General features: G+C 38.0%; 1 protein-coding gene across 1 annotated transcript; it reads left to right on the top strand.

The window, feature by feature from the left end:
* Positions 1-4,402: 4,402 nt before the first annotated feature.
* LOC125260966 (ribonuclease Y-like) lies at positions 4,403-8,581 on the top strand. Its single transcript, XM_048179513.1, has 5 exons — positions 4,403-4,644; positions 4,759-4,771; positions 4,985-5,030; positions 7,812-8,031; positions 8,144-8,581. Exons 3-5 carry the CDS (start codon positions 5,013-5,015, stop codon positions 8,176-8,178), a joined length of 273 nt encoding a protein of 90 aa, XP_048035470.1. The 5' UTR covers positions 4,403-4,644; positions 4,759-4,771; positions 4,985-5,012; the 3' UTR covers positions 8,179-8,581.
* Positions 8,582-9,898: the final 1,317 nt, after the last annotated feature.

The following is a 9,898-nucleotide window of genomic DNA, read 5'->3' as shown; positions in this document are numbered from 1 at the left end:
GCCACTTGTGTGTTGTGCTTTAGCAAAGACTATAGATATAGAAAGACTGTTCACTTCCTATTAGTTATGAATAGGAGAAACTGCAATGTGGAATGTGGCAGAATAAGTCCCGCCTCCTAAGTAAAAGAGCCAATCACATATTGATAAAGTCATTGCGTCACTGCAGCTCCCATTAGAAGCTCCGGTTCCAGTGTTGCCAAGTCCACAAGTTTTCCCGCAGAATTGGGCTTCTTTTACACTGTTGCCAATGTTTTTCATTGATCAACCCCAAATAACATGATGTTTAGCCCCAGGAATGCAAATTTTACCAGGGAAGCCCAGCCAAAAACATGTATTTTACCCCCTGGAATGCATGGGATAATTTTGACACAATTTCCTGTTTTTGACAATTGACAGTAAAGCATGGTTAATTATCATGCAGTAAAGTAAATGTACTGACAATGGCAAATAGACCTACAATAAATCTGTAAAAAATTAACACAACATTTTTTTAGAACTGAACATATAGGCTATACAGTAAAAAACAGTGTGTTCCAAACGGGATATATCGCCCTCCGAAGGACACTTCGGAGTGAAAATGATCATGGCCACCATATTGATGGGTCATTCCAAACCGAAGTGCTCAAAACTGGCCACTTCAAAGGGCCCTTCGGAATGAAGGATTTCAAAGGGTACAACTGATGGACACTTCGAGCCCCCATGATCCTTTGCACAGGGAAGTTGTTTGTCATCACAGAATGGGTACAGGAGGTTAGGAGTTTGATTTTACCTAGAAATGTATGTATAGTATTTTTCTATACTACTGTAATATTTATATGAGTTAGATTTGGTACATTTATTATGGTCAAAATGACACTGTACTTCAACAAAAATACTTTACAGCTCCTTTTATCAGTCCATTCAAATGTTTCAAATACGTATACAATATGGTGCGATAAACTAAAAAAAATAAAATAAAATAAACTAACGTTTAGTCTAAACTAACACTTGCACAATCTACTCTTCCTTGATTGTCTCGTTAAGATGACACAGAAGTGCGTTCCAAAAAAAGTTGTTTGGACCACTACACCCTTCATCCCTTTGAAGTGCTCAGTCCGGAGGGTAAACCCTTTGAAGGGATTAGGGCATAGGGATGAGCCCTTCCGAATGGAACGCAGGGTATGTCATAGCTTTGTCCTTATTTCAAGGGTTCATTCTAATTTAAAGGTGCAGTAAGCAATTTATGAGAAACATCAATATTATGGAAATATTGGAAATCTTTCTGTTTTAAAACATGAAGGGGAGCCAATGAATATAACACAAGAAGCAACGTGCAAACTTTGCACAAGAGTTATGCTGGTGAAAAAGTCTCAACCTCGGTCAGTAAAGTGAAAGTAAAAAGTGACGGAGCTGCCTGATGCTGCATTAATGGAGCGAATTCTCTCAGAAACGAATTTAACATTATATGCTGATAACGTATAACTGTCTTAATTTATTCCATTATTTCTCTTGGGGTCGTACATATAGGCTAGTGAAACAAATGAGAATAATAGTATTTCGTGTTAAACAGGTTGTTTTTTGTAAAAGTAAAGCTGCGCTTAATTTTCATTGATGACTGCAGTGTTAGGAAATATTATACACTCTTAATAATTTTAATTATAGGACTATAATAATTCATTATATAATACACCTAAAATAATGAAATTATTGTTAAATTTATTATAATACTAATTTAATAATAAAAGTAGCCTAACCTAATAGTAATAATAATAGGCTAATAAGAATGTCACAGGCCTACATTAATTGAAAATGCCGAATCCTCTTAATATTGCCAATATTTTGATGTTTTTGACAAAATCTCTGGCTATTGTTGATACATGATCAATCAAAAGATCACTGTGGCTGAGCTCCAGAGAATGCAGTCTCTGACAGAAAGTTGTAGAAAGTCAACCTTCACGTGCAGCCCTTTCACCAGTCGGGGCTTTATTATACTCGAACAGCCTCTCCTATATACACATGAAGGACAAGACAGTTATGTCAAAAACAAAGTGTTTTGCACTGAGGAAGGCTTCCGTCGGTGCCAGTTCCCGGACTGGTGATGGTTACTACAATTTTCTCCCATCATCCCGACTGCATCTCTGGAGCTCAGTCACAGTGATCTTTGGGTTCTTCTTTACCTCTCACTCCAAGGCTCATCATCAGCCACGATAGCACAGTTTGGCTGGAAGCACATTAGGGTTCTGGACGTATAAACGTCTTCCATTTAAGGTTTACTGGAGGCCTACTGTGCTCTTAGGAACCTATAAAGTGCAGCAGTTTATATTCCTGTCTGCCTGTCTGCTCTTGCCGTTACTTTGACCTCATGATTCCCATTTGCTCTGACATGCACTGTGAGCTGTAAGGTCTTATATAGACAGGTGTGTGCTGCCTAATCAAGTCCAATCAGTATAATCAAACACAGCTGGACTCAAATGAAGGTGTAGAACCATCTCAAGGATGATCAGAAGAAATGGACAGCACCTGTGAATGATATCTGCAAAGGGTCTGAATCCTAGGACCATGTGCCTGTTCCTTTTTAATAAATCTGCAAAAATGTCAACGACTCTGCCTGTTTTTCTGTCAATATGGGGTGCTGTGTCCATTAATGAGGGAAAAAAAATGAACTTAAATGATTTTAGCAAATGGCTGCAATATGACCCTGAATACTTTCCTGTACCCGACTGTACACCAAGACAGTTATGTCAAAACAAAGACTGTAGAATAACACAAGACACGTCACTCGTATTATTATGCAAATGGGGGAAGGTGAAACGTGCTGCCTCAGTCCCGCTACGTATAACAGCCAATAGACTGGTAAAGTCACACGTCACTACAGCAGCCGTTAGAACGCGCCAGACTCGCGCCTCCGAAATGAGTCAAAAGAGATGCAAATTTAGAACAGCGCATGCACATTAGCTTGATCCAGCCTGAAAAATATTTTTTTTTTTTGTCATGATTTGAGTAGAAACAAAATGTATGACACAGTTGTTGTCAGATTTCATTGGTGATTTCAAATATGACATTTAATCGAAAGCTTGGCAAACAGCTTTGGAGATTTTGATGTTTCCCCATTCAAAGAGATAGGAGCTGCACTTGAATGCCCGAGAGGCGTTTCAAAGATGGACGCCGAGTGAAATGACTTGTCTTAAAGGGACTTTGTTCAAAATGTCTGTCTTGACGAGTATTTATGTAAACAGTCAGTTATGTCTTAAATGAAACAATTGGGAAAGATATGGGATGCGTGGCAATAGGAACTGTGAATTAGGTCTTAAAGCAAAAGTAAACAGTAAACCTGCTTCTGCCTGTCAAACAACAAAATAAAAAGAAAAAAATCACTCACTGCTCTTGACTGAATACCTTTTGAACTTTAGTTTATTATGAATCTTATGAAAATGTACATTTATTCATGTGAAGACTATGATGTTTTAGTTTTACATTTGATTATGGAGTTTCTTTATTTCTTACTTGAATGCAATAAAACTGATGGTCAAGTTGTAGTGATGCTTTCTTTTCCCAGAAAAAAAGTGAAACATATCTATTGGTTTTATCATCTTCATTTTTTAAATAGTTTTAAACATAATTTAAATTGATTTTACACACCTAAAGCATTATCGTATGGCATTTCGAATATGCATTATTTAAAGTCGCAGCCATGGAAACATAGCAGGGGCTTCTACACAAAACAACTTTAAACACGTCTTGCAAAGACTTTCATGCCTACTTGATTGGTAATCAAGGACTGTTGGGAAAGATGTGATCTTTGGGATTATTTTTTGACTGAAATAGCCGTTATTAATTGTTATTATTCTATCATTGAGGGCCAAAAGTTGAATGGAAAGGATGTATTACTTTACGTATTAAAGTTCAATAACATAGTTGCATGGTTGTGAACGCATTTTGTCTAGTATTTAAGCACCAACAACCCACCCCCATCCTCTTTTTTGAAAACTAAAATATGGTCACCCTATTTCAGGCAAGGACTGACTGGCCATAGGAAGCAGGGGGATTCCCCGGTCCCACCGAGAAAGTACCGGTACTCCCATTTCCGATGACCACTTGTAACGCAGAGTTGAAATGTTATTGCCCAGAAAAACAAATGTGTAGAGAATGTGTAGAACTCGATGAAATGATACACGTGAGGCGAGAGCTGGTGTATTTTCCCCGGGTTTAATAAAATGACTTATAGCCTACATCGTCACACTAGTCCGCATACATGGGGATGAGTGAGAGAAAAGGATACAAATAAACATTCAACTTAGGTCACAAATAGAAAAAGGAAAGTAAAAGGGAAAAAAGTACAAAGTCGATAGAGCTGTTATCTCTTCTCCTGCTCACCATTCGCTTTCTCTTACAGACGCGCGCACACTATGCACATGCGCAGTTCACATTCTACCTCAAATGAAATTACTATAAATGCTCTAAGACAGTGACCGCACACTCCATCCCTGATCATCACAAACGATCTTTGATTCGACCGTCTTTACCAACGCCTCGCGTCGTTCATCGTGCATCTGCTTCAGCCGACCGCATTGAGAGAGTTTGCATAGAATTAACATCAATTAAATTAACTTAAGAGTATAGTTTTCATAGGATAACCATAGATCCAGGCAATTTCTCGCAATCCTGGTGAGTCAGAAACAGCATTTCTAACTTTCACTTTAAGATGCTGACGTTTGTTTCGGCTTGGATTCATCTTTCTAAATAACCATTGTGTTGTTCTTGTCCCGGTTTTGTCCACAGCACAGTTAAGCAGGTAAGCGGGATTATTTGTTTCTTAATGAAAGTGAATGTGTTGTGCCAGTTGGTTTTGTCTGTAAATTGTCATTTATGTTTGACAGACTTCTCTAATGATCAGAGCTTTCATTTTACAGAATAGAAAATCTCCAAAGTGTCCTTTGTTGTTGCATTTTCATATCGTGATTCTTGACGTCTCATTCCTGCTTTATTCAAATGGGGTTTGTTACAGATTTGGCGGAAACAACGCACAGAAGAAAATGGGGGGAACAGAAAGTGTAAGTCATATATATTTTTAATCTAAACGTTTGACACAGCTAACATAATTATGTAATATGATTATAAGTAATTCACATTATAATGCAATTGTTGTTTTGTATGCCTATTAATTCTGCTTCTTAATTTAACTTTGCATTTAATTTGTTCATTTACAGATGCTTATCTGTGTAAAAATGAGAGATCATCACTGACAAATTATTTTAAAACTGACACAATGAAAATGCATAAAGGCAGAACACTTTGACAAAAGATGGAGTGTTTAGCAGTTAAAACTATGCCAAGTGAGGAATAGAGTAAACCGAGATACATAGGTCTGACAGAATTTGAAGCTGTGTTTCCAAAGCTGGAGTGAGCATACCTGTTAGCTTAAAGGGGTAGTTAACCCAAAAATGAAAATTTGATGTTTATCTGCTTACCCCAGGGCATCGAAGATGTAGGTGACTTTGTTTCTTCAGTAGAACACAAATGATGATTTTTAACTCCACCCATTCTGTCAGTCGTATAATCCATGGCAATGGGAACTCCATCTATAAGAGTCAAAAAAACATGCACAGACAAATCCAAATTAAACCCTGCGGCTCGTGACGACACACTGATGTCCTAAGACATGAAACAATCGGTTTGTGCAAGAAACCGAACAGTATTTATATCATTTTTTTACCTCTAATACACCATTATGTCCAACTGCGTTGAGCATCTGGTGTGTGAGGTCTGAATGCACTCTGACTGTGGAAGTCATCTCTCGCACTGAGTACTGAGTACCTACATCTTCGCTGCCCTGGGGTAAGCAGATAAACATCAAATTTTCATTTTTGGGTTAACTATCCCATTAAGGGGGGTCTTGAGCCCCTGCCCCTTTGATCGGATTGTATTTGATACAAAGCCTACTAGACTAAATCAAAATGGGACGAAATCATGACTAAAACTATTTTCATAGTATTTCATTTTCTCCAGACGCTCTTTCTAAGCGTCTCGCTTATTAGATATTATTAACCCATTTAACGTAACGCAACATAATTTTTTTACATGACGCACCACCCAGCATACCTGATTAAAAAAAGTCACCGCTCGCCACTGGAACTCATATCAGTATTCACACACTGACATGCAGCTAAACAGTTAAATACACTCAAATAAATTATAAGTATCGAATCGATAGATGTCTGAAAGACATGTATTTATGCCCATCTCTGAATTTAGGGAATTTACTCCTGTATTTAAATGCGGTTGTCACTCCTGAAACTTAACAGTGTGTCTGTGGCCACAGTGTTCCTGTGAATGGACAAAATGTATACGCTGAATTCACTCTTCATTTACAGTGGATAAAAGCATGCTTTTTCCAATAGAGCAGTGGAACTATGATGCACTTTTTGAGGCCAAAACCCGGAAGCAAGTTAGCATTTTAGCACTTCTGGTTCCATCATCCCAAAGTCAATGGGTTTTTTTAATGGGGGTTTAGTTAAATGGCTGAAATAAGGTCCGTGGTTAACACAAACTCAAGATACTTTCACATTTTATTCAATGAGATTTTTTAAGCTGTTACATGTCTTGAAGAAGACAGTTGCTAACAACTGGCTAAATGGGACTACAGAGGCATTCGAGCACATTAAACGTCATCACGCTGAATAGGTAACCTCAGTCCGCTTTTATAGCCTATAGTTTTGCTTATTGCGCTCTTACAAACAATTATAGTTTAAACTTTATTGGTAAAATGTTTTTAGATGAAGTATAAAAGAGTTGGCAGAAGCTTAGTGGTGGTGAAGTTGAAATCGTGGTACCGTGGTGTAGTTAGTTTATAGCCTTCCTTTAGCTTTTTGCATCTGGTGACTGCATTTAGGCTTCAAAAGTCTTAAAAGTTGTGTTCTTGATTGACAAAACGTGTAATGCTGGGTACACACTAAAAAAAATTTAAAATCTTAGAAGATTTTCAAAATGTGAGAGACCACAATCATGAGGACCAAACAAATCCTAGATTTAACCGTTTTGCTCCTATAGTCTTTGCTGTGCCATGATGTGACAAAGACAGCACACCACACACCAAAAGATTTTCAACCAGAGTACCGACTGTGAACACGGGAAATCTCGCAAAATCTCCCGAGACTTCAGAATAAACACAGCGGACGATAGGCAGGAAGAAATTGCGATGGTAGTGTTTGGAATGATTTTGGTATGTTGACAAGCTGATCCTCCATCTCTGCTGTCCTAAACCATTTAACTTTGTGCTGCGCCATAACTGTGTTTGTTATGCTTCAGTCTTCTGTTAGCTCGCTTTCTGATTGGATATTGATTCATTTCAAGTCACAATCTCCAGAGCTTGTGCGCGTTTGTCCTCGGGGTTCCCCCACACATCAGGATTTCTGATCGTAAATATTTAACATGTTGAATATTTACGATTTGCAATCGGGACGACTCCGATGTTCTTTCGAGTGGATTCAGTCACTCTTAACACACCTCACACCACAGGAAAATCTGATAAAATAATCTGTAGAACCATCAAGATAATCGGGATATTACCTAGGATTGTCGGAAGGGGAGAAATCGACTCAAAATCAGCCTGATTATCTTGTGGTGTGTACCCAGCATAAGTATAAATTTTGTTGATCACAGAGCTTATTTTTTTGTGATAATCCAAAAGCCAATAGGAAAATCCTATTGGGTTTTTATTGAGGGAACCAGTGAGATGCTAACTGCCAATTGGCCTACAAAGTGACGTTATATCCATGAGAAGCCAAGTTTTAAAAAAGCTTGTAAAAATACAATCTTAATGTCACATCATACAGTCAAGAAAAGCAGAACTGGACAAATGGGAGCAGAAACTGGACGAAAGGGAGAAGAAACTGGATAAAAGAGTGGAGGAACTGGATAAAAGAGTGAAGGAACTGGATGAAAGAGTGAAGGAACTGGACAAAAGGGTGAAGGAACTGGATAAAAGTGCAATGAGGGCTGGAGCAGTGAGCGCTGTGCAACACAACAGCCAAGAATTAGAGACGAAGAATGATGGTATTGATTCACATTTTGATTGATGCTTATGATGACAGAAGATCATATAATTTCATAATCTCATTAATTTCTCAGTTTGTGTTGCAGTTGTGTTGTGTTGTTTCCTCTCCAGAACCCACTTGTCGAAGACTATTCTGTTGCTGCTGACCATTTGGACTGTTACTGGTGCTGGAGGTTGGATTTCCCTGGGTTACCGTTCGCCTCTCTGGACTGCTTTGTTGCCATGGACGACTGCCTGATTCTGATCATGAGTTGAGATTTCCCTGTTGGTCCTGTTTGCCCCTCACCTGACCATCCTGTCTGTCTGACATTGATTCTGGTCTCACGAGTCGGACCATTCTCCTCTCTACTGTCTAGAACTGATTTGGAGCCGTGCGGCTCAAAATAGTAGATTGTGCGCATGTTTTAGTAAATCGAGGGACGGAAGTAGTAAATCATGCCCACGGTTTAATTTTTTTATGTTGCATGTTTTTATCTTGCACGATTGTGACAATGTATGTGTTTTTCAAGCCATCTTGGTTTTTTATAAGTGAGTTTTTATAAGCAATACTAATCGACATGCCTATCACAATATAGAATACTATAATACTAAATAATATTTTCTCTATTTCTTTCCGTATGCAACAAAATGCAATACAGTTTAATGCACGACATAGCCTATGGGGCACAATACAATCAGAAGCAGAATACAATGAAAATATGAAACAAGTGTTACTAAATATTGACCGCTGCAGAATTGGTCAGGGAGTCGGAGTCTCAGATAGATTTGAACTGTTTATTGCACAAGAGTGACCATATCCATAGAAGTGCACTTGTGGTAGTTTTCTGAAATATATAAAATAACAGAAATAAATATTCATTTTCTAAATATAATCAACAATTTAACAGATTACAAACTGAATGATAAACAACTTTACATAATGCTGATATATAAATATGACAGTAATATATCAGCATGAGTGCAATATTAAGCTGAGTGTAATAAATATTACAAAACCCCCAAAATATGAATTATATAGGGTAATGAGTAATACAGTAATAAAGACCACAGGATGATATGATCCACTGAGAAATGTTAAATGGAGCAAATAACTTTAATAAACATTACTAATACTAGCCGCGATGCTAGCGGCCAATCCGCTCGTTAAACAGGATCAAATTAAATTCAGAAAGATCGCGAAGATAAAGAACATAATGAACTAAATTACTGCTGCTACAGTATAACGATCTGCATTAACTACAATATACAGAATTAAAACTTACTTGTCATTAACTTTCTCTTGCGCAAATTACTTTAGTGAGAGCGTGCGATCTGAGTGCTCCGCTCAGAAGCATAGGCAGCTACGCACTTACATTAGGAAACACTGCATGATTTACGTAATCAAAATTAAAACGTCACACACATAAAACTTTAAACTTAAAAGGAGAGAATTCACAACAATTAGCCATAGTGATTCAACACACAATTAAGCGGCAGTGACAGCAAAGCACTGTTCAGCCCTTTACTATTCCATGTGCTCTAATTCTGTCAGCTTCAATCTAGCAAGATGTTCCACTCAATGTTATGTGTAGCTAAACATTGACTATTGGCTGTAGCCTGCATCCACCAGATCACGAAGGGAGCATGCATTACTTCAGGAACTACAGTGGACTTCATATAGCATGAATTGTTTCCAATGCTCAACTGGACAGCAGCCAAAAATCTATGGCATCGCCAACACCTCAATCATAGCAAGTTTCCCATAAACCACTTCCTGGACTCATTATCCCGTCATTGCATTCAGCTGTTTTGTGTTTGATTTATACTGTGTTTGTTTCTGCTCTTGTTATTGCGGTTTAATTTGCGGTCATCGGCTTCTCTATTTGT

Source organism: Megalobrama amblycephala, unplaced genomic scaffold (genome assembly GCF_018812025.1).
Source record: "Megalobrama amblycephala isolate DHTTF-2021 unplaced genomic scaffold, ASM1881202v1 scaffold201, whole genome shotgun sequence".
In the NCBI taxonomy this organism is placed as follows: domain Eukaryota; kingdom Metazoa; phylum Chordata; class Actinopteri; order Cypriniformes; family Xenocyprididae; genus Megalobrama; species Megalobrama amblycephala.
This window is presented reverse-complemented; position numbering and strand designations above follow the sequence as displayed.

Excerpts from the sequence above, each read along its gene's own strand:
- LOC125260966 (XM_048179513.1), top strand. Across the intron at positions 8,032-8,143 it reads ATTAGAGACGAAGAATGATG|AACCCACTTGTCGAAGACTA; the intron begins GTATTGATTCAC and ends TTTCCTCTCCAG.